A 22,701-nucleotide genomic window follows, 5' to 3' on the forward strand; every position below is an offset into this window, starting at 1 on the left:
TTCATTTCCCCCACCCTCTCCTTTTTATATTGTCCCTCGTCGGGAGAATCTAGGATTCGCATCCTCATATACAACCTTCTCTGTCGTCTCAAGCTCCTGTTGAGTGCCAATCATCTCCTGTAGAATGTTGACGCACGAGATGAAGGCGCTGGAACCGTCGACTCCTCAAGAGCTCGGCGGCTCACTCTCGAGCAAAGACCTAGATGAAGTCCACTTGGCTCGTCTGGGGAAAAGACCCGTTTTGAAGGTGAGGTGATCTGAGCCTCGATCGATCGCATAAGATTTGTGACTCGTCACTGACGCACAACCGTTGCAGCGCAATTTTGGAATGCTTTCCATGCTTGGCTTCAGCTGTACGATTCTAGTGACCTGGGAAGGATTTACGGTGTATGCATCCATCTGATAAGAATCCCCGAAAGATTTTGCTAATACACGCTCCACAGACTGTTCCTCCAGCCACTAACCAAGTACGGCCCCCTTTCGATCTAATCGCATTCAACACTAACCATCAACGACAGTGGTGGTCCAGCCGGAGCTGTTTATGGTTTCCTCTTTGTTTGGGCAGGTACCGCCTGCGTTTTCGTCGTCCTCTCTGAATTGGCATCCATGTATGGCTTTCAGATGCCGCATCTCGTATCAGGCGTGATTGCTGACAACCACTTAGGGCTCCGACATCCGGTGGCCAGTACCATTGGATCTCCATGTTGGCGCCGCGATCGACTGTGAAATTTCTCAGTTACATGTCTGGGTGGCTCACCGTCATCGGATGGCAGGCCACCTTTGCCACAGCGTGCTACCTCTGCGGTACTATGGTCCAGGGTGTCGCTATTCTCACACGTCCCAGCTACACACCCCAATCATGGCATCCTACCTTGTACTTCTGGGCCATCGTCGCCTTCGCCGTCAGTATTAACGTGGTCGGTCGCAGTGTCCTTCCCAAGTTCGAGGGGCTTATCCTTGTGGTCCACATTCTCGGCTTCTTCGCGATCCTCATCCCGCTCGTCTCGTTGGCCGACATTGGCTCCGCCAAGGACGTCTTCACCCAGTTTGTCAATGAAGGTGGCTGGTCGACCCAAGGACTGTCGTTCTTTGTTGGCTTGATCGGCTCTGTGTTTGCCTTTGTGGGAGGTGATGCTGCAGTTCATGTAAGTCAAGCACTTCTCTCTCACCAAAAGCCAGCTCCTCATATCTGCAGATGTCGGAAGAAATCCAAAATGCCCCCGTGGTGGTCCCTCGCTCTATCCTGCTCAGCGTGCTGATCAACGGTCTGTTGGGATTTGGCATGCTCCTCGCTCTTCTCTTCTGCTTGGGGGACATCAATGCAGCCCTCGAATCAAAGACGGGATACCCTTTCATGCACATCTTCTACAAGGGAACTGGTTCCGTCGGAGGTGCGGCCGCCATGGCCTCCATCGTCATTGTCGTCTGTATCTGTTCGGCCACTGGCATGATGGCTGCGACTTCTCGCCAGTTTTGGTCATTCTCGCGTGATCGCGGTGTTCCCGGTTGGAGACTATGGAGTCGGGTGCGTTATCCTTCCTTGTAAAGCCATCATTCGCGCTAATATGCTCGTCTAGGTTTCTCCCACTACCGCTATTCCCGTATGGTCTGTTGCAGTCACCACCGTTGTGTCGTCCCTGTTGGCCTTGATCCCCATTGGATCCGCTGTCGCCTTCAATGACCTCTGCGCCATGTCCATTACCGGCCTCTTCCTCTCCTACATCATGGTGGCCGTCCTTCTCCTCTGGCGACGTTTGACTGGTGCCATCTCGCTGACTGCTGGCGCTGACGAGACCGTTAACACAATCGGAGCCAGGCTGGTCTGGGGTCCCTTCCGCGTTCCTGGTATCTGGGGAGTCATGATCAATGTCTTTGCTATTATCTACTCGCTCATCGCCATCTTCTTCAGCATGTGGCCCACATACAGCCAAGTCACGGTGGAGACAATGAACTTCAGCTCGGTAGGTACCGCCAGTGTGATTGTCCTGAGCGTTGTCTACTATGTCCTCCGTGCCCGTCATGTTTACGAAGGGCCGATTGTTGAGACGGTGCCTCGGTAGACGGATTCGGACCGGGGTTATCAAAAAGCAATGCGTTCGTCCCGCTGTGATTCTGTACAGACTTGAAAAGCTATGTAACTTAAAGAGGCGCATCTCTAATATTTACTTTACCCATTTCAACTCTTTTGCCTCCTAGACCTGGTCTGTCTCATCACACCGTGCCAATGGCGTCTCTCCCTCGACATATTTGCCTAAAACAGGGCGCCACATCACCCTCTCATTGATGGGTAAGAAGGTTTCCTCGCACTGGGTCCATTCCTTTTGCTCCTTGTCGGACAACTGGCGCATTGGAACCGGCTTCACGCTATTGAAGACAACCTCGCGAAAGCCATACTTCTTGTAAAGCGGCGCTCCAAACTCCGAGGCGTCCAGCCAAGCTTCCAAGCCCTGCGCGTCTGCCTTTTCCACGCCCCATCTCATGAACAGATGGCTCAGTCCCTTTCCGCGATACTCGGGGAGGACGAATGCAATGTGTAGAACTGTAAGGATATCATTAGTCTCTCCATATACCTGCTTTAGCTGGCACACTTACAAGCATGGGGTCGTCTAGCCATGCTCTCCCGCGGATGCTCAAACTGCCTGACCGCCTGCGTCGCCCACTCCCTCGTCACTCCCTCGGGAAACCAGTCCGCAACGATCGGACCCTCTTGTTTCGCGAAAGGGTCCTCCGGGTAAAAGTACCATTTGGCCGCTGCAGCGATCTTGTTGGCTTCCGTATCCACGACTTTAATCCAGGTTACATGCGGCTGCTGCTGGTGGTACTCCTCCAGTTGAGCCTGGACGCACGCCTTGAGACTGCCCTCGCGATCATTGTTGTGGATGGGGAAGAATAAGCGCAGGATGCCCTGGTAGGGATTCTCAAAGGCTTCCCAGAGCGCCCGGTGCAGCTCGGGGAAGTCGTCGTCGCTGACGGTCTCTACGCAAAATTTGGGCTGCATGATAATTTCGCTATGAATATACAGTAAGAAGTGTGACGAGCGAGAGATGTAAAATCACACAATTGGCTTATGTATTGCTTCAGGTTACATCAGACAGTAAACTATTGCCTACCACGCCATACCGGAACAGTCTATCTAGACCGTTATGCTATAAATTCTGTTCTCTTCCAAGTCGTGCCAAGTCGAGCTTGTGGGATACGTGGTCTTTTTATATACCCTGGTCTAGTCAGAACGCCACAATGACATGGGTATATGCATAACAACAGATGATTCGTTTAATTAATGCGCATGTCTTAAAAGGGGAAATGAGTAATATCGACATCCCACACATCCCACAGTCAGAAATTAAATCCATTCAGCAATGTTAAGCTGGTCAGCTGTGGGGCAGGAATGGCCAGTGCTGAGAGTGCTGCTTGCTTCGGGGCGTTGGCTTCTTAAACAACGTCCATTCTTGGAGGACTCGACTGCTTGAAGTCAACTGTTGTATCATATATGAAGTTGAAGCTCTCATTCTAATTGACACGCAAAAGTCTAATCCGTATGAGAATCATGCTTGTACGCATCTTCATCTTCCGACAAGCAGCGGGAGCCGATAAACAGTCATAGCTGATCCTGATGGTTGCTCGACTTCTACCAAGCCATCTTGGCCAAAGTACCATGTGGCCATCTCCTCACAGCGGCTTTACGCAGCTCGTCCAAACCAAGGATTCCCAGACCAAAGGCAGCCGGCAGGAAGTAGTGCTCGGCTGGAACACTGGTCGTGTCCAGCACCCGTTGTAAGGGCGGAATGTACAGCCAAAATACAGCAATCCCCAAGGCAAAGATAATGGCCGGAAATAAGAGCAAGTTTTGCGTTTTCTTGTTGAAGGCGGGTGGGTGCGAGAAGATGGACAATCGGCGGGTTCGGATGGCCATCAGATTGAACCATTGCCTGTGAGCGTTAGCATTTTCTGGTCTTGGAAACGCATCATGGGTGCAGCATACATTACAACCAGGTTGATAAAATATACTGAGCTGGCCTCGTTCAGCCGCGCAGTGTACCAGTCAGGATCAACGTTGGCTGGGACTTCGCCGAACTTGAACCACAGAGCGGAAAATGGAATGCCATTACGCTGCAGGTACCAGTAGGCCATGGCAAACGATGCCAGAGTCTCCAGCATGCCGATAACTCCATATGCCTGAAGGATGAGCTTCCAGTTTACCAGACGTTCCTTCTTGGGTTTACGGGGCGGGCGAAGCAGCACGTCGGCTTCGGGAGCTTCGTACGCCAGAACAGTGGCCGCCGCGCAGTCGGTAAAGCAGCTGTATTGGTTAGCCAGAGATGCATAACAAGGGCAGGGCGTCAGAGATACCAGATGATGATCATCAGAAAAGAGGACAAGACCTGCGGAAGGCCAAAAACCACACTGGTCATGACCGGCCAGAACTCGGACCAGGAGCCAGCTGGAAGCAGGTAGATGATTGTTTTCTTCAAGTTGTCAAAAACAACTCGTCCATACTGCACGGCCTCGACAATAGCCGAGAAAGAGTCCAGGAGAACCATGTCAGACGCCTCGATAGCAATATCCGAGCCACTTCCCAGCGCAATGCCAATATCAGCCGCCTTTAGCGACGGGGCATCGTTCACGCCGTCTCCTGTCATTCCTACAATCTCGTCTCGGGCTTGGAACTCGCGAACAATCCGCAATTTCTGCTCCGGGGTGGTTCTCCAGAAGACGATTTCCTTGTACTGGCAGAGCTGATCCCATTGATGTTCGTTCAGAGCCATTAGTTCACTCCCGCTGAGGGAGATTGCAGCCGACCGAGCCTTCTCGTTGTATTTGTCATTGACTGAAGGAAATCTTCTTAGGGCTGTTGCATCGTCAACAGGCACTCCTGCGGTAACAACACCGCACTGCCGCGCGATCTCAAGAGCTGTTAGTCCGAAGTCACCAGTTACCTAGCGAGATTTATTAGCCAATCGCCAGACTTATAAATGAATCGGTTGAGGCAACTCCTACCATGAAGATTCTGATCCCCGCCCGCCTCAGTGTTCTGATCACGTCCGGAATCTCGTCTCGAGGAGGATCAACAATACCGACCAGGCCCACTAAGACAAGACCGCTCTTGACCTGGTTCATCACTTCGGTTTCGAAGAAGTGGGAGAAGGGTGAACTCTGTATTTGGCCCGCTGAGAAGGTTTTCCTGGCTAGGAGGATCACGCGTTTGCCTTCACTTGACCACTGGTCTTTAATCTGCTTCAAGCGGTTGAGCGTACTGGCGTTCAGAGCCTGCACACTGCCATCAACGCTGACGACATGCGTGCAGCGGTCGATGAGGATATCCGGGGCGCCCTTGATCGTAAGTAATCTACAATTGTACAGTGGTCAGAATGGCTCACAAAGCAGAATCGAGGAAGATGGACTACTCACGTGTCATCATGACCAAATTGGGTCGACTCAGCGGGCGACATGGCGTGGCCGAGCCCTGCCCTGTCCACCAGACTGAATGTCCGCACCATGAACTTGTTCTTGCTGTTGAAGGCAAGATCATATGTCTTCTTCCACATGCTACGCAGCTCGGAGATGGGGCCCAATCCTTCGGAGAATCGTAGAATCGCCTGATCAGTGGCATCGCCAATGACCTTTCTCTCGTGGACGGGCAAATTCATAGTGGTCGCATCAAACTCGGCGGCATTGCAGAGGCCCGCAACTGCTCGAAGTTGATGAATCGCCGATGCCTTTCCTTTGAGGACCATTTCGTCTCTTGCTCCATCCGAGGTAAACGTGGAGATAGATACCGCACAGTCAGTGACGAACATTCTGTTCTGCAGTATGGTCAGCGAAACATCCGAGATTAGCCTCCGAGTGCTTTGATGGGCTAAATTGTAATTACCTTGGTCAAAGTACCGGTCTTGTCAGAACAGATCACTGATACCGAGCCAAGGGTCTCAACCGTCTTGAGCGACTTGCAGAGAATCTTGTTCTTGCTCATCAGATTGGCAGTGATGGTCAGGTTGGCAGTCAGAGCAATCGGCAAGCCTTCAGGGATAAACGCGATGGCGACGCTGACGCAGTCCACTATTAGCGTTGGGACGTTGATCCAGTCCGGATGATCTTGTCGCAGCCAGGTAGCCCTATTGACAAGTCAACGATCAGTGTGTCTTGGCCGTGATGGTCTTTTATCATTACCAGACAATAATGATGATGATAATCATAGTCAGCATGATCAACACGATGAGAGCGACAAAACGTAAGACCTCCTTCTCCAAGGTGGTCAAGCCCTTCTTTGGCTCACTGGTGAGCTTTGCGATTCGACCAAAGACCGTTGCGTCTCCTGTGGACACGACAATGCCCGTAACACTTCCTGAGACGCAGTGCGTGCCTTGAAGACCGACGTTATGAGTCTCGAGGTAGTTTTCATCTGTCGAGTCGACCATCCCGTTGATGGGAAGCGATTCGCCTGCTGGTCGTAAGCAACACACCTAAGGCACGCATGACCAGACGACACTAACCGGTAAGTATAGATCGGTCGAAGCATGCATCATTCGAAACCTCGACAAAACGGATATCTGCTGGGAGTTTATTGCCMGCCTTGAGCTGCACAACATCACCCGGCACAATGTCCGGAGCTGATACGACGACGAGTGAACCACCACGCATGACCAGACAACTTTCGGGCAGCATGGCTGTAATGGATGCCATGACTCGAGATGAGGACCAGTCTTGCCATGCGTTGAAGGCTGCCTGGATGAAAAAGACGGCGAGGAGCACGATTGCTAGGGCAAGATTTGCCAGAGCTGGTGGTTGACCGAGGGGTTTCCAGGAAATAAACACGAGAATACATCCGATCAGCAGAATGGCACCAAATCCCTTGAAGAAGTAGCCGAAAATCTGCCAGAACCATTGATGCGGCAACGGCGACAGCGCATTTTTGCCGTACTGGTGGAGCCGTTCCTGAACCTGATTCGGGGAGAGACCCTGAGAGATGTCCACTTGCCATCGTTTCTGTAGCTCTTCGACGGAGATTGTATGCCAGTCGAGATTGGAAAGATCTAGGATTGATTCACGTTAGTATAGTGCGCCTCCTGCAGTGACGAGCGGCTTTGATTGTCTCCATACCTGCTGCGACACCACTTTGCGCTTTTGCTTTTTCACGCTCTTCCCGTTCCTTGGCTTCGTCAATATCGAATGAGCTGTTGCATCCGCATTAGATGGTATCATTCCTCAGGTATTGCAGCGGGGAGTTTGTAGGTACATGGTTCGATAGTGGATTGGCAACGACACTGAAGGGTCGACAATCGTTCTCCTACCACGACTGTGGACAGAGACATGCGCGCTGGACGCAGCGGAAGCAGTCCGGACCAGCTCGGGACGACTGCTCCTTGCCTGATTGCCCGCCTCTTCGTCTTCAGCCCGCCATCGCAGACGTGTAACTTCCTCATCGGCAGACTTGTGCTCAGTCGAGTCCATTTCTTGCCCAAAGCGATCTTTTCAGAACAAGTTGTGGCAAGAGAGGGAAACTAAGGACGATGACATAGGTTATCCAGAGTCGAATGAGCATTCCGTTCTCTTTATAGCTTGCAGGCCGGGTTATAGACCATGTGGTAATATGTGCATCTGTCCATGAGGAGTATAGCAGCGAGACACCTCGTGGCATAGAAAGCTGCGCGATTAATGATGGCCATAGCTCTTTAGCCGAGCAGCTGCATTGGCGGTGGCTGAGATATCAGTTCGAGCTTCTTGAGACGTCAATTAAATCGCTCTTCGTGATGTGCAAGGAAATTTCCAACCAATCGTTAAGCTGTGACAGTGACCTTATCTGCAACCTTGTTTTTCTTTCTGGTGGGAAGATGCGAGATTATTGATCGAGTAGTCCATGCTTGAGGCTTTTACTACCAACCAGATTGCTCGTCCCGCCCCCACAGAGTGGACTTTTCTGACTATGCGCGATATAAAGTAGGTTACACTCTGTCTCGACGGCATATGTTGTGTCAATCTATTACCTATCCGCTAGAAGTTATCTCCTAGAGGACAGCGGCTCAGATTGTTCCCCTGTTGTGTGTAGGGCTGTTTCAGGCAGCAAGCATATTCAAACAAAGCTCGATGGATTCGATGCTGTTACATTGTTAGTCCTTCATTCAACCTAGTGTCCACCCTTGTTTGTCGTTAAAAATTTGTAAAGAACTCTGTAATGGCATCAGTACCATCACTGCCTTTGGTACCAATCTTTTCCTTCTACTAAAGGTTGATGCTGTCTGGCACAATTGGATAGCATTCTGGCTGAGAAATACCGTCCGTCAATGTAGTATACATATATATCACTATCCGTGGTCATATACAGCACACAACCGCATGACGGACTATATACGAGAAATATATCCCAGCAAGGCTTGACGGCAACCTATCTACAATTTCAGAGAGATTGACTTGATGAATAACTCTTTGCTTCATCTCTTATTACTGCTTCGAGCTTGCCGACCATGAGGCGTGCACGTGACCACACACTAGCCCGCTTGCTCGTGGTCTCTCCGAAAAGATTTCCCTCGATCTCAACATCAGTGATCCTTATAGATACAACACCTGGAGTGATACCTCGGAATATCTATGTCCTCAATCTCATAGGGCATTGACTGTGTTCAGCCTCAATCTTTTTGAATGAATTGTGTGACCTGATTCGGGATGAGATTGCTCATTAGCTGATCCGTATTCGCAGTGTCCCACTCTCAGTGGAGTGACCGCAGCACAGCCGAGAACAAGCCACAAATCATCATGGCCAACGTCCCGAATTGTCTTTCCAGCACCACGCGTCGTCCAGAACCTCCGAACTGCAGCAACCGTGGCGTGGGCTGCAAAGCGTCCTATCAAAACACACTTGACCCTTACGAAGTTTGCGACGACATGGCACGGGCCAAGCCTTACACCGGGTGTCGTCAGCCACTGGCTGCGACAAGCAATAGAAAATTCCTGGTCAGTTCTTGGCTGACGATTGTTCCCCCGCCTAGTGGATGATCGCTGCCTCGAGATCAGTTCGGACTTCGAAATCCAGGAATGAGCGTTCTCACGAGTCAAGGGGCAGGCATAGGAGCATGGCCMTGCGTGTGGAAGTAACCCCAAGCTTTGAATCAACAAATAGCGAACTCATCTCGGAGGCAATAGGACTTGTGAGAAGTTGCCGGATGTGTGTTGCTCCACTGGACCCAGAGCCAAGGATCAAAATATGCCAGATTTTGTCATCATCGAGCAGGCGGTGCTGTTCTCACTAATCAAATCCTAATAATAACTGTCATCAATCAAGATTGGACAATGACAGAGGTGGGACGGGCCAACCGGCCCATCATAATGAAATATCTGTCTGCGATGTTGCCTGGACAAAGGCAGTGTCTCTTATCGACAAACGATCCAGTCAGACCTCAATTGAGGTCTCATCTAACAATAGAACCATCTGTCTCTGATCCGTGGTAAGCACGAGCGGCATATAATTGCGACCCTTGGTTTCTTAGTCAGGTACAATTCTTCAGGTCTTTCAAATATTCATCCTCCCCGACCGATTATCCGGACATCCAACCTCTCAAATTCCAACGTCCACTGCCAAAATGGGCACTCCAACGCCCTATTCGGCGCATTCCCCGCAACAGAGCCGAAGCAGCTTCTACTCTCAACCGTCTACATCTCCCACCGTGAGTGTTTGACCAGTGTAGTCTGGTCAAGAACGGCGAAAAAGCTGACTTTGCTGTGAGCAGCCTACCTACGGTCGCGATGACGCGGAAGATCATGATCAACAACAGACCCTCCTTCGACGCAGTTTAGCAAGCCCCAATGGCTCATCATACGACGATCCCAACATATCGACCGACTCCCTGCGCCGATACACATTGCATGATCCCGGGATAACCGCATTTGCTCCCCCATACCAGGAGTCCGAAGCCGCCGATGTACACAGTGCACGGATGTCGGATTACAGTGGAATCGAGATGGATGCCTGGCAAAGGCGACAAGGCGTGAAATCGAGTGCGCTACGGCGATATGGGACAAGAAAGATCAACCTCGTCCAGGGTTCCGTGCTCAGCGTCGACTACCCGGTTCCGAGTGCGATCCAGAACGCGATCCAGTCGGAGTATCGGGATGCGGAGGAAGCGTTTCATGAAGAGTTCACGCATATGCGGTGTAAGTATTTGTGCCGAAATGCGATCGCTCGCAGTCGACTGAGAAGGTCTAGATACGGCCGCCACCTGCGACCCGGATGAGTTCACCCTGCGCAATGGCTACAACCTTCGTCCCGCCATGTATAATCGTCATACGGAATTGCTCATCGCCATCACCTACTATAACGAGGACAAAGTCCTAACCGCCCGAACTCTGCATGGTGTAATGCAGAACGTCCGAGACATCGTGAACCTGAAGAAGTCAGAATTCTGGAACAAGGGAGGACCGGCTTGGCAGAAGATTGTGGTGTGTCTCGTGTTTGACGGGATTGAACCTTGTGATAAGAATACTCTGGATGTCCTCGCCACGATAGGTGTGTATCAGGATGGTGTGATGAAAAAGGATGTGGACGGGCGCGAGACAGTCGCACATATTGTGAGCTCTACAAGGCAGCGCTTTCCGTCTCAGAAACTCCACTGACCATCGCTCAGTTCGAATATACGACACAATTATCTGTCACCGCGACGCAGCAGCTGGTCAGACCACAGCCCAATGATCCTCGCAATCTACCCCCAGTCCAAATGATCTTTTGCCTCAAGCAGAAGAACAGCAAGAAAATCAACTCGCATCGGTGGCTATTCAACGCCTTTAGCCGGATCCTGAACCCGGAAATCTGCATCCTACTCGATGCCGGCACGAAGCCCGGCAGCAAATCCTTGCTTGCCCTGTGGGAAGCATTCTATAATGACAAAACATTAGGAGGAGCGTGTGGCGAAATCCATGCAATGTTGGGCAGGGGATGGCGCAATGTGCTGAACCCGCTAGTTGCAGCGCAGAATTTCGAGTACAAAATATCCAATATCCTAGACAAACCGCTGGAAAGCGCCTTTGGCTACGTGAGTGTGCTACCAGGCGCCTTCTCGGCATATCGCTATCGTGCGATCATGGGCCGACCGTTGGAGCAATACTTCCATGGCGATCATACTTTGTCCAAGAGGCTGGGAAAGAAAGGTATTGAGGGAATGAATATCTTCAAAAAGAACATGTTTCTTGCGGAGGATCGCATCCTGTGCTTTGAACTGGTGGCCAAAGCTGGGTTCAAATGGCATCTCACGTACGTCAAAGCATCCAAAGGAGAGACGGATGTCCCCGAGGCGGCGCCGGAATTCATCAGCCAGCGGCGACGATGGCTCAACGGCTCCTTTGCTGCGAGTCTGTATTCCATCATGCACTTCGGACGCATCTATAAGAGCGGTCATAGCTTGGTTCGCATGTTCTTTTTGCATATTCAGATGATCTACAACTGCTGCCAGCTCATCATGACCTGGTTCTCGCTGGCATCCTACTGGCTGACCAGCTCGGTCATCATGGACCTTGTCGGCACACCCAGCTCGCATAACAAGAACAAGGCGTGGCCATTCGGCAACGATGCCTCCCAGATTGTCAACTTTTTCGTCAAATATGGCTATCTTTTGGCCCTGATGCTCCAATTTGTGCTGGCTCTGGGAAATCGACCCAAAGGGTAAGTACCCGGAATCCCTGGCGGATAAGAAACTGCTGACACGGATAGAACCAAATTCGCCTACACCATGTCTTTCCTTTGGTTTTCTCTGGTGCAGTTTTATGTGCTGATCCTGTCCTTTTACCTGGTCGCCAATGCCTTCATGGGTGGCATGATGGACTTCAATTTCGACCAAGGCGTGGGCCACTTCCTCTCCTCCTTCTTCAGCTCTAGTGGTGGCGGAATTGTCCTGATCGCTTTGGTGTCCACTTACGGCATCTACATCGTCGCCAGCATTCTGTACATGGACCCTTGGCACATCCTGACTAGTTCCTGGGCGTACTTCCTGGGCATGACCACTTCAATAAATATCCTCATGGTGTATGCGTTTTGCAACTGGCACGATGTCTCGTGGGGTACGAAGGGATCCGATAAGGCGGACGCCTTGCCCTCGGCGCAGACGAAGAAGGCCGACGGCAGCAAGAACAACTTCATCGAGGAGGTAGATAAACCGCAGGCGGATATCGACAGCCAGTTCGAGACGACCGTTAAGCGGGCGCTGGCTCCGTATCAGGAACCCGAGGAAGACTCGACTATCAGCATGGATGATTCCTACCGCAACTTTCGGACCAATCTGGTGCTGTTCTGGATTCTGAGTAATTTGCTGGTCTCGCTGCTCATCACGAGCGACGGCATCAGGAAGATGTGTCTGACGGTAAGTTCTGGAATGCCTTGGATGCGCATGGGCTAGTTACTGACCTCGAGACAGAATACATCCACGACGCGAACGCAGTATTATTTCCAAGTGATTTTGTGGGCAACAGCTGGACTGTCCATCTTTCGATTCATTGGGTCTGTCTACTTCTTAGGCAAGTCGGGAATTTTGTGTTGCGTAGCGCGTCGATGATTCAGCGGTTATATGCATTGTGATAGAGAAGGAATGTGAAAATGAATGAATTGCATGTCTAATCCCTCGGACTACCCGGATAGACTCCCGAGCTTCATAGCATGAGCATACCTCACTGTAGAGACGTTTAACTGCTGACATTCCATTGGTTTTGTCCGTATTCCTCTTCGAATAATCGTAGATTACAATCTATCTTTGCGGTCGGACTGACGGACCAGAAGGCCTCCGATAATGGCAAGGACAGGAACATATCCCCAGTGATTCCAATGTCCATGGCCCTGGCTCCAGCACACAGCCCCGTCGGCAACGGCGACACCGCTGGTTGCGATCAAAGTCCAACCGAGGGACTTGCGAGTGCCGAAAAACCCGGCAGCGTAGACGGCGAGGCCCATGAAAATATCCCTCGCGCCATATACTATCATCAGGCTGTCGACGAGGCTTCGGTCTCCGGGAGCGACGGGTGGTTCAAACTCGAAGAAGGTCAAGGCATGGGCGGGACGCAGGATGGCGTTGACGCCAAAACCGATGGGGATGATTCCCAAGACGGTGGTGAGGAGCGAGATATAAGGTGATTGAGACATGGAGGTTTGAGATGACAAATAGAATGGGGCTGAGATTCGTGATAGTCCAGATGAGATAGTTTGTTTGGGGAGGTCGAAGGCGACCGGTGAATCACGTATTAATATTTGTTCGTGTCAACAAGGCTGACATTGTCTTGGCTCTAGGCAGCCTTGCCCATAAGCAGACCTGTCAGCCATCGATTCCACTACGCCAAAAAGATGTCAAGACGACCATTTCTAGCATAGTAGAGAGGATAGGCATGTTCTGGTTGACAAGTGACAGGTCTTTAATACGATGCCTTGACCATCCCGCCGACATGTACTTATACCAGGTCTTGCTGTTCCAGCTTCTCTTTCAGTGCGATAATAATCACACTATTGTCTCTGTCAGTCTTTAAACTATCTTGAATGCCATCTTTACCTATATAGACAAAGTGAGTGTCAGTTCATCCGCTATATAGTTGCTGAGCACATTGCGAATGGATTACTCCACCGTAAATGGAAAACTCAACAAAGATTGATGCTCTTAGGGATTATTTCCAGCTCCATCAAGTGGCAAGGACCGGTATTTAGGTCTTTTCTAGCGAGAATCCTGTCGGCAAAAATACCAGATCTTGGTTGTGGATAGCATCAAAGCACGCTACTCCCGACGCTAGGATGAGCCAAGTCGAAAAGAACCAAACAAAGCGCAGAGATTTCGCTGGAAAAGAGACTATTGACTTTTGACTCCTGCTATATCGCTAAAAGAACTCAGACAGGTCCCAATGTCCCGGACCAGAAGGCTTAGTGTAGATAGCCCATCTCTTGGGCGGCTTGATTCTGGTCTTTTTAGACCAGAGATCAGTCACGATCGCATCAGAAAGCCCACTCGGATATGGCCGACGATGGGGCGTCGCCATACATTTCCCTGGCAGCAGAATCGCTCAACAAAATGGATCCAGATATCGCACGAAAGGAGAAAAGGGAACAGCCCTTCTCCATATATAATCCCATCCCCCGCGGCATGTCTGTTGGATCCATGTTAGGATATTCGGTCCTTTCGTGAGGTTATCCACGCCTCGTCCTTTCATTACGGCAATCAACTGCAATCAACTGCAATAATCAAAATGCGGTCCCTTTCTGCGGCCATCGCGCTGCCCCTGGTGCTACTTGGTCAGCTCTCCCAGGCAGACACCGAGGTGATCACCAGCACCGAAGTCTCCTGTACAACGGAGTCGGTCAATTTGTTCATCAATCCCTCCTTTGAGACAGGCTCAACCAGTCCGTGGAATAGGTTAACTGGTCCCGTCTCGGTCATCAGCGACAACTCGGACGACGGGCAGTACGCGGCGCAGGTCAGCTGGGTGGGAGCCCAGAACTATGCCATGTCGCAGACGGTGACGGGGCTTCAAGTGGGCACGACCTATACCTTCTCGTATGACTACAGACTCGGCTCGTCGGCCAGGCCTCCGATATACACCACTTGTTGGTTTTACGCTGCACACGATACCACTAACATCCTGACACGGGCAACTGGGTCATACTTGCTATCTTCGGCTCAAACCTGGCAGACCCTGTCGGCGACGTTTACAGCCACCTCGACTTCGCACACGTTTACCATGTGGGGGTTCTGTAACCTTATTAACATCCCCCAGATCTATGTCGAGTTCGACAACGCCAAGCTCCTGGGTCCTGCGCAGGAGATCTGCTCGACTGTGACCGTCAGCTCGACAGCCACACTCACGCCCAGCTCGACGCCGGTCTTTACCCCAACTCCATCCAGCAGTGCGGTGATCACGGCGTCGTCCTCGGCGATTCCGTCCAGCATAGTGGTTGCTTCACCGTCCGTACCAGTGCAGACTCCAAGTGCAACACCTTCAACCTCACCCACGGGCAGCGTGTCAGCACCCCCGGTCATTTCCGTACCTGTGGTCTCTTCTCCTGTGGTCTCTTCTCCTGTGGTCTCCTCTCCGGTGATCTCTTCTCCTGTGGTCTCCTCTCCGGTGATCTCTTCCCCTGTGGTCTCCTCTCCAGTGGCCTCTCCGTCCTCGTCGGCTGCTCTGATCACTTCCTCCGCGGTCATCCCGTCGCGTTCTGCGATCCCTCTGCCTTCACCTGGAAGCTCGTCTCCTGTGTTGTCATTCTCTATTATCCCTGTCTCCGTCCCGACTTCAAGTCCATCGTCGTCTGTTCCACCATCGAGCAGCGACGCACCGATTTCTTTCAGCCCTGGGCCAGCAGCGCCGTCCTCGTCATCTGCTCTGATCACTTCCTCCGCGGTCATCCCGTCGCGTTCTGCGATCCCTCTGCCTTCACCCGGAAGCTCATCTCCTGTGCTGTCATTCTCTATTATCCCTGTCTCGGTCCCGACTTCAACTCCATCGTCTGTTCCACCATCGAGCAGCGCCGCACCGAGTTCTTTCAGTCCTGGGCCAGCAGCGTCGTCGTCGTCGTCACCTGATCCGTCCGCCAGTCTCTCACCATCATCACCGGCTTCCTCCGTCCCTGCTGTTACATCCCCAAGTTCTTCCGCTGCGTTGGTCGCCACCACCCCAGCCTCATCAAGCGACAGCCCTTCCTCCAATGCTGCTGTGACTTCCTTGGGCTCCTCCTCCGTGCTGCCCGCCCCGAGCTCACCCTCGTCCAGCATTCCTCAATTTACGCCCTCATCCGGCGCAGCATCCTCCCAAATCTCATTGTCCAGTGGGCTCCTAACCCCATCGAATCCTTCATCCGCTCCCGCTGTCGTTCCCACATCGTCTATCGCGGCATCTGGGCAGTCGTCTGCCATTACTACTTCCGCGCCACAGTTCACCACATCGACTATCCTGACAACCCGAACTGCTACCGTGACCGCATGCCCGTCCTCTGTCCCCGACTGCCCTGCGTCAGCCAGGAGTACATTTCTGACCACTGAGACCATTGTGGTTGCGACGACGATCTGCCCAGTCACCGAGGCTACCACCTCCACCACCCCTACGGCTGCTATTGCCCCATCATCTCTTGGTGAATCTACCACCTCTACTATCTTCACCACTCGCACCGCTACCATCACCGCGTGTCCATCCAGTGTGACCGATTGCCCCGCGTCCCATAAGAGCACATATACCACCACGGAAACAGTCTTGGTCTCCACCACCATTTGTCCAGTTAACGCTGCCGAGCGACCTACAATCACCGGAGTCCCTGGATCCGCCGCAAGCGCCAGCTCACGCGCCTCGTCAGGAGGGGATTCTGTCGATGTGGTCACCTCTACTGTCTTGACCACCCGCACTGCCACTGTCACAGCTTGCCCGTCAACAGTCGCCAATTGTCCCGCCAGGGCAAAGAGCACATTCGTCACTACGGAAACTCTAGTAGCGTCTACTGTTGTGCTCACAGTCGAGAGGACAGCAGCTCCTACCGCTGTCCCCACAATCCCTGGATCTGGACCTCATAGTTCGTCGACTTCTGAGTCTGGCTCTACCAAGGAGCAAGATACCGGCCGTGGGTCGAGCTCGGGCTCCGCCTCCAGTTCTGACACTGTTGCTGAAGCACAATCTGGCCTCGGTACTGGAGGTAGCGCACACGGAACCGGTTCCTACAACACTGCGGGCTCTGCATCATCCGGCGCAAAGGACGTCGCCGCTGTGGGGGCTCATGGTGATATCCCCAACTACAACCAGACCATTCACGCAAGCACACCGACGAGCCTTCGGACATCAGCCGCATCCAGAATCCCATCCTCCAGACCCTCGAGTCTGACTTCGACCGCAGGTTCCAGCGCCGCCACTCTCTCTACATTTTCTCAAGCAAGTGGTTCCTCCACTGTGACGGATACCGCTACATCAGCGCTCTTTACCGGCTCTGCATCGCCTGCAGCGGCAATAGGATCTTCCTTTGCTCTGCTATTCGTAGCAATTGCTACGTTATTCCCTTTCCTTTTCACTTCGATATAATCATTTCTTCTTCTACTTGATTCCTATCTCGGCCACATACAAATAATTCGTCATACGGATGGAATGGAAGTCAGAATGCGATCCCATTTCGTGGTACGCCTCTTATATAGATCTTTGTAAATAGTGAACCATTTTGCAGGAGCTACCATCCTGTAGAGATAATTCTCTTCTATTAAACATAACATGTATCCATAGCCAGTAGGAACTCGTCCAGCTACCACTCGTGCAGCTGCCAGATCCCACAGAGCAAGCCCTCTATTCCGTTAGCAACAGTCCCGTGTCATCTAATCTCTATTCTATATTCTATATCCACGACTGCGAATTACAGCCTCTTCTTTCCCTTCGGGACCCGACAAAGCCAGTAAAGGAACACCGCCCCAAAGGTGTTAAAGGCAACATAAACCCAGAGAAGCCCAAAATCCCTCCACCGAGTCGCGACGTCAATGCTAAAATTCCTCAGGAACTGGTTCGTGTTATCAACACGACAATATCCGCATTGGCCATCGCCCTGCGCCCCCGAATCCAGCAAATACCCCCCAGCCTCCGCAATGTACCTCTCCATGTACTCGCCACAAGTCCGGTTCGCAGGGGGAGAGAAGGCCAGGAACTCATTGTCGGCGCAGTGCATCGGCGCATCACCCAGACTCGTCGACAACAGGCCCGAAACCAGGTACGTAAACGGGTTGACCCGATACATGAAGATCCAGAAACCAGGAAGAGCATGCGGGCCGGCGAGGATCCCGCAGAATGCATACATCATGATGCCCATGATGTTTGCGAGCGCGGAGGCGAGTTCGGCGCTGTCGACGCCGGCGATGAGGAGTTGCGCGAATGAGCTGGCAAAGAGGAATGTGGCCCAGATGATGAGGAAGGCGAGGGTGCTCCGGGAATGGACCGTGTCGGTGTATTCTGCGTTGCGGTAGAGACCGACGGGGTAGAACCACACCAGGAAACACAGAACGGCCGCGATCTGAGCCATGGTTAGTCCGTATCTGGGCATATATGCCGATGACTTACCGTGTTCCATGCGAACTCCACAACAATGTTGGAGAGAACGAACGCTTGCCAGGAGTAGGTCTTGGACTGGCGCTCGCGGGACTCGTATAGAGTTCGTTGTGTGACAAATGATGGAATGATTTGGAAGATGAGTTGGATGACGACGAAGAGGAAAACGAACACGCCGAACATCTGATTCTGTAATCCTTGGGCGGTATTGTCGCCTTTGAAGAAGGAGAAACCAATAAAGAGGGACTGCAATTGCATGAACTGTTAGACACATGATCCATGAATTGACCAGGCAGTACTTACCGAGCCGACGGTGAGAATCGCCTTGGAATAGATATACGAAGGCGTCCGCCAGTACTGCTGGAACACTCGACGACCGACCTGGCCCAACTGGGCAGTGAACGAGGCCGCAAACTCGGAGTAGCTGGATGGGTCATCCGATTGCACAGACGAAGGTTGGCCGGCAAGCTGTCTCAATCGGGACAATTCCTGGCGAACTTGCTGATACTCCGGACTATTGCGCCAGACAGCCGGCCAGTCGATATCTGTATGGGCCCCTGGCGCGGCGCCAATCACCTCGAGCATATGTTCTGCCGGGTTCACGCCTTTCGGACAGGGCGGTCCGCCGTTGCGAACAAAGTAATCCATCAAGGTCCTTGACCCCGATCCTATCTCCCCAAAATAGACTGTCTTTCCTCCCTTGGCGAGGAGCAGGAGTCGGTCAAAGCGCTGGAACAACATGGCCGACGGTTGATGGATAGTACATAAGATTGCCTGGCCGTTTCTAGTCAACGTCTCCATGAGGTTGCATATCGACCAGGACGTCTGGCTGTCTAAGCCAGATGTAGGCTCATCCAGGAAACAGCTGTGCACGCAACGCGCCTTGTCAGTAATTTGCCTGAGACCATAGTAATTTGCCTGAGGTCACAACTTACAGAAGTTTGGGACGGGCAGCCAGTTCCACACCGATAGTGAGTCGTTTCCTTTGCTCGACGTTCAACCCTTCACCGGGGACGCCGACAATCGCGTCGGCGTAATCTCTCATATGGAGCAGATCAATCACCTTTTCCACGTACTCCAGCTTCTCCGTTCGGCTGTATTGGGGTGGTTGCCGCAGTAGAGCGCTAAACTCGAGTGCCTCACGGACGGTCGTAGTAGCCAGGTGGAGGTCTTGCTGTTGGACATAACCCGTTTTGCGCTGGAATGAACTGTCCCGCTGTCGTCCGTCAACCAGCATTTCGCCTGTGACGACTCCGACAGTGGTTCGGCTGGCCAGTACATCAAGTAAGGTAGTCTTCCCAGCTCCAGAGACGCCCTAGATACAACATGCTTAGCCCTCTCGAGTGTCGCAGACGGGCAGGGAAGGTCTTACCATCAGAGCAGTTAGTGTACCAGGTTTGATCCATCCATCGACGTGGTCGAGAATCCGCCTAGTTTCACTTTTGATCTTCACATCGTAGCACACATCTTCCCAGTGAAAAATAGATGTCTGCTTCTCAACACCCGCGACAGGAGTCGGGCCCTCACTGAACTTTTCATTCTGCACAGCAGAGGCAGTGAGTCGTTCCTCATCACTCTGCGCTTGCTTTGCACGTGCGATATGAGCGCTACCACGTCGAAATACAAGCACCTCGCCTTTTGATCGTTTAGAGGCAACAAGCTCTGTCGTCACAAAATGACACACAGCAAGGAAGACGGTCATCGCGATGATGATCCCAAAGTTCCGCCAGCGATGGCTGTTGACGTAGCCGTACGACAAGCGGACAAACGCGTCGCCGGAAACGACATCCGAGCCAGGAACCGCTCCGACAGTCGAGCATACTCGTTGCGTGCTGGATACATCCTCGTAGCCTGGTCCGGCTGGTATAAAGGATGAACACGGGAATTCGCGCCCGTGGAACTCGTTAACCATGACGGCTTCAAAGCCATATGATACGGGGTTGATCCATCGAATCCAGGAAGCCCAGCCGCGCATGTACGAAACAGGAATGGCGAAGCCAGTATATAGAACAAGGGCCAGCAGAATGATAGATGAAGGAGCAAGGGCCTGGTCGATTGTCTTGGTCAAGGATGCGAACCAGCGGAAGAACATCGACATGGCCAGCATCATTGACATGGAAATCAACAGGAAGAAGAAAAACGGGCCCGGCTCCCGTCGCAGGTTCGACATGAAGTACAGCGTGAGATTGACCAAGAAAGAATTCATGAACTTATATGGAAGACTCATGATGAAGGAGGATACAGCCTCCGCACTTGAGTGGTAGTATGCGTAGCGGCTCTGTTTCTCCACAATGGTGCGTTTCTCGTACAATGTCAGAATCTCAAGAATACTGGCAAAGGCGTTGAGCAAGACCATCATAAAGAGAAGGGCGCCGCGATAGAAGAACGAGGATGTGTCTCCGGCGAGGTTATAGAAGATGCTGGCAATGATCAGAGCCTCGAAAAAGTTTCCGATGAGCATGGCCAATGTGACGCTGGGGTCGTTCTTGAGACGCTGCCATTCTCTCCACAAACACAGTTTGACCTGGCCCCAGTAGGACAAGGTGTAAGGCGACTTCTCTCGCTGATGGGGTGACTTTTCCGCCCTGCGTGAGAGGGCGAACTGGTGCAGATCGGGTCCGTCGAGCGGGTGCTCGGTGCTGAACTTCTCGATTGCGTGCAATAGGGACTGCCGTTGCGGACTATCCTTCCATCGCTGGGCAAACTCTTCTGGTGTCCGAGGAGCCTTATGTTCAAACCCGGGCTTGACAATGCGTTCGACCGGACTGCACATCGAGGTGAGGAAATCGGCCGTCGTCTGAGATTCAGGACACTGGAATCCAAGACGGTCGAAGTAGGATTTGGCCTCCTGCGCAGCACCAAAGTATATCTGACGTCCTTCATATAGAACGAGGACCTTGTCAAACAGCTATCTGTCCATCAGCAGGTGACTAGCGGGTTACAGTCGTATTCACTCACATCGTATGCCGCCTGAGGGGCTTGGTAGATGGCCACACATGAGGTAATTCCAAAGACATCGCTCTGCGTGCGCAACGTCCGACAGAACTCCACAGCATTCGCACTGTCAAGGCCTCGGGTACTATTATCCCAGCATTGTAGTGGCGAGTATCCCAGGGCAGCCTCGGCAATGGTGACTCGCTTTCTCTCGCCTCCGCTGACACCACGCACAAAGTCATTCCCCACACGCGTGTTGACTGTATGGCCAATGCCAAACATGGCCATGATCACATCACGCAGGTGTCTGGCGTATTCCTGTCGGGATAGCCCTCCGGGAATCACCCGCGGTGCACGAGCAAGGGCGGCAAAATACAGTGTGTCTCCTACAGAGAGCATCGGGAAGTGAGCGTCGACCTCAGCTGTGTAGATTGCCTCGCCGCGAAAAGCCGTCGACATCTGTTTGCGGCTGATCCCGTTGTAGTTGAGATATGCCGCCGAATCGACATTCAGACCGTGGGTCTCGCCCGCAATCGTTCTGAGGAACGTTGAGCAACCGGAGCCAGGGGGACCAAGGACACACAGCTGTTCCCCGGGAAGCACCAGGCCCTCGACGTCGCGCAGAATATCAACACGCTGTTTCCTGCCTCCGAGGGCCTGTCGGATCATCGTCGGCACTTTCAAGAGCGCATTACCAACGCTCATCTGATAGTCCACGGGGCTGCCATACCCAAATACATTCAGATTTTTGAATGCGACGCCTGCCACCCGAGGTGGACGGTCGTTATCCTGCGAGTAACGCGTATTGTAAAAGGCTCGGGCCCATTTTCTAGCATCAAACGAAGGACTCTGGGGGTTGAGACTGCTGTTTTCACCGGCGCTAAAGAGGAATGAATGACGGGACTGTTGGGATTGGGCGCTTAAGTTACGGGCCAGGTTTGCCAACCGGCGATCAACATCCTCAGGGCTGAATTTTTCATCTGGAGCAGCATCCGGGCATTCCTGGCTATCGGAGATCTGGGTCTCAGAAGGGGTATCTTCCCCCGTCGACCAACGGATATCCGTCGGGTTCGGAGCCATAGGGATAAACCAGCGGGTGCAAGGATAGTTTTCCGACGGTTTAGACACCAGGAAGATAGAGAAGGCTTGTTCCCGAGAATATTTAAACGTGAATGCCAGTATGCGACTCATCCATCTCGGCCGCCCGCGGACCACTTATTAATGCCCAAAGGGATCCCACCAAGAATCCAGAAAGATCCAGATTCCTTGGCATCAATGCGATGACTCTGATTTTTGACGAAGTGGCTGCGTCGCCTGCGATACCAAGATCTGCCTGTTCTTGGCCATCGTCTTCGGGCCCCGCGGAACCCGCGCCCTCCACCGCACCGCCGGGAGTCGGGGTCCCGTTTTGGTGGTGCTTCTGTAGTCGGTCAGGATGATCGTTGGATGCTTACCGTCTGAACTGCTACCATAGACAATGAGTCAAGCCAAGCCGCGATCATGGCTGCCTGGTAACGTCTTTCTTTGCGTGTCCTTGTAGCCATCCAGCCCAATCTCTGCGCGCATTAACGGGAAAAAGTTCGGCATAGGGCTGGGGACGAATTTTAAGGCAATGGTTAGTAAGAGGCTCGGGAAGTGACCTCAAAAGCTCTGGGTAAGTCGTTTCATTTAAGTTGTTTGGATGAGATTCAGATGACGACTCTGGCGTGGCCCATTGATCTTCTATGTACGCATTGTCGGCAGCATCAGCTCGGA

The 22,701-nt window shown here is 52.4% G+C and overlaps 10 protein-coding genes across 10 annotated transcripts; 3 read left to right on the forward strand and 7 right to left on the reverse strand.

The window, feature by feature from the left end:
- Window positions 1-124: 124 nt before the first annotated feature.
- Asppvi_003896 (putative GABA permease) lies at window positions 125-2,060 on the forward strand (the record flags this gene model as incomplete). Its single annotated transcript, XM_043299853.1, has 7 exons — window positions 125-247; window positions 317-387; window positions 444-467; window positions 519-608; window positions 665-1,145; window positions 1,196-1,525; window positions 1,578-2,060. The coding sequence occupies 7 exons, from the start codon at window positions 125-127 to the stop codon at window positions 2,058-2,060; spliced, it is 1,602 nt and encodes a 533-aa protein (XP_043155788.1).
- Window positions 2,061-2,192: 132 nt separating this feature from the next.
- On the reverse strand, window positions 2,193-2,998 carry Asppvi_003897 (putative GNAT family acetyltransferase; the record flags this gene model as incomplete). Its single annotated transcript, XM_043299854.1, has 2 exons — window positions 2,193-2,539; window positions 2,593-2,998. 2 exons carry the CDS (start codon window positions 2,996-2,998, stop codon window positions 2,193-2,195), a joined length of 753 nt encoding a protein of 250 aa, XP_043155789.1.
- Window positions 2,999-3,628: 630 nt separating this feature from the next.
- On the reverse strand, window positions 3,629-7,449 carry Asppvi_003898 (cation-translocating P-type ATPase; the record flags this gene model as incomplete). The annotated part of the gene is made up of 10 exons (XM_043299855.1): window positions 3,629-3,929; window positions 3,983-4,300; window positions 4,351-4,937; window positions 4,999-5,347; window positions 5,410-5,804; window positions 5,873-6,113; window positions 6,169-6,439; window positions 6,492-7,031; window positions 7,099-7,172; window positions 7,235-7,449. 10 exons carry the CDS (start codon window positions 7,447-7,449, stop codon window positions 3,629-3,631), a joined length of 3,291 nt encoding a protein of 1,096 aa, XP_043155790.1.
- A 2,123-nt stretch (window positions 7,450-9,572) lies between these two features.
- chsC (chitin synthase C) lies at window positions 9,573-12,374 on the forward strand (the record flags this gene model as incomplete). Its single annotated transcript, XM_043299856.1, has 5 exons — window positions 9,573-9,656; window positions 9,720-10,143; window positions 10,196-10,557; window positions 10,614-11,644; window positions 11,693-12,374. 5 exons carry the CDS (start codon window positions 9,573-9,575, stop codon window positions 12,372-12,374), a joined length of 2,583 nt encoding a protein of 860 aa, XP_043155791.1.
- A 338-nt stretch (window positions 12,375-12,712) lies between these two features.
- Asppvi_003900 (DUF4267 domain-containing protein) lies at window positions 12,713-13,111 on the reverse strand (the record flags this gene model as incomplete). Its single annotated transcript, XM_043299857.1, has 1 exon — window positions 12,713-13,111. The coding sequence occupies one exon, from the start codon at window positions 13,109-13,111 to the stop codon at window positions 12,713-12,715; it is 399 nt and encodes a 132-aa protein (XP_043155792.1).
- Window positions 13,112-14,196: 1,085 nt separating this feature from the next.
- Asppvi_003901 (uncharacterized protein) lies at window positions 14,197-14,705 on the forward strand (the record flags this gene model as incomplete). Its single annotated transcript, XM_043299858.1, has 2 exons — window positions 14,197-14,554; window positions 14,641-14,705. 2 exons carry the CDS (start codon window positions 14,197-14,199, stop codon window positions 14,703-14,705), a joined length of 423 nt encoding a protein of 140 aa, XP_043155793.1.
- Window positions 14,706-14,726: 21 nt separating this feature from the next.
- On the reverse strand, window positions 14,727-15,719 carry Asppvi_003902 (uncharacterized protein; the record flags this gene model as incomplete). Its single annotated transcript, XM_043299859.1, has 2 exons — window positions 14,727-14,995; window positions 15,185-15,719. The coding sequence occupies 2 exons, from the start codon at window positions 15,717-15,719 to the stop codon at window positions 14,727-14,729; spliced, it is 804 nt and encodes a 267-aa protein (XP_043155794.1).
- Window positions 15,720-15,722: 3 nt separating this feature from the next.
- Asppvi_003903 (uncharacterized protein) lies at window positions 15,723-16,506 on the reverse strand (the record flags this gene model as incomplete). The annotated part of the gene is made up of 2 exons (XM_043299860.1): window positions 15,723-16,411; window positions 16,473-16,506. 2 exons carry the CDS (start codon window positions 16,504-16,506, stop codon window positions 15,723-15,725), a joined length of 723 nt encoding a protein of 240 aa, XP_043155795.1.
- An 823-nt stretch (window positions 16,507-17,329) lies between these two features.
- Window positions 17,330-22,026, reverse strand: Asppvi_003904 (putative ABC multidrug transporter; the record flags this gene model as incomplete). Its single annotated transcript, XM_043299861.1, has 6 exons — window positions 17,330-17,977; window positions 18,025-18,258; window positions 18,316-18,877; window positions 18,948-19,327; window positions 19,385-20,920; window positions 20,971-22,026. The coding sequence occupies 6 exons, from the start codon at window positions 22,024-22,026 to the stop codon at window positions 17,330-17,332; spliced, it is 4,416 nt and encodes a 1,471-aa protein (XP_043155796.1).
- Window positions 22,027-22,108: 82 nt separating this feature from the next.
- Asppvi_003905 (uncharacterized protein) lies at window positions 22,109-22,448 on the reverse strand (the record flags this gene model as incomplete). The annotated part of the gene is made up of 2 exons (XM_043299862.1): window positions 22,109-22,366; window positions 22,401-22,448. The coding sequence occupies 2 exons, from the start codon at window positions 22,446-22,448 to the stop codon at window positions 22,109-22,111; spliced, it is 306 nt and encodes a 101-aa protein (XP_043155797.1).
- Between the last annotated feature and the right edge of the window lie 253 nt (window positions 22,449-22,701).

The sequence above is a fragment of the Aspergillus pseudoviridinutans genome (genome assembly GCF_018340605.1).
Source record: "Aspergillus pseudoviridinutans IFM 55266 DNA, scaffold_3, whole genome shotgun sequence".
In the NCBI taxonomy this organism is placed as follows: domain Eukaryota; kingdom Fungi; phylum Ascomycota; class Eurotiomycetes; order Eurotiales; family Aspergillaceae; genus Aspergillus; species Aspergillus pseudoviridinutans.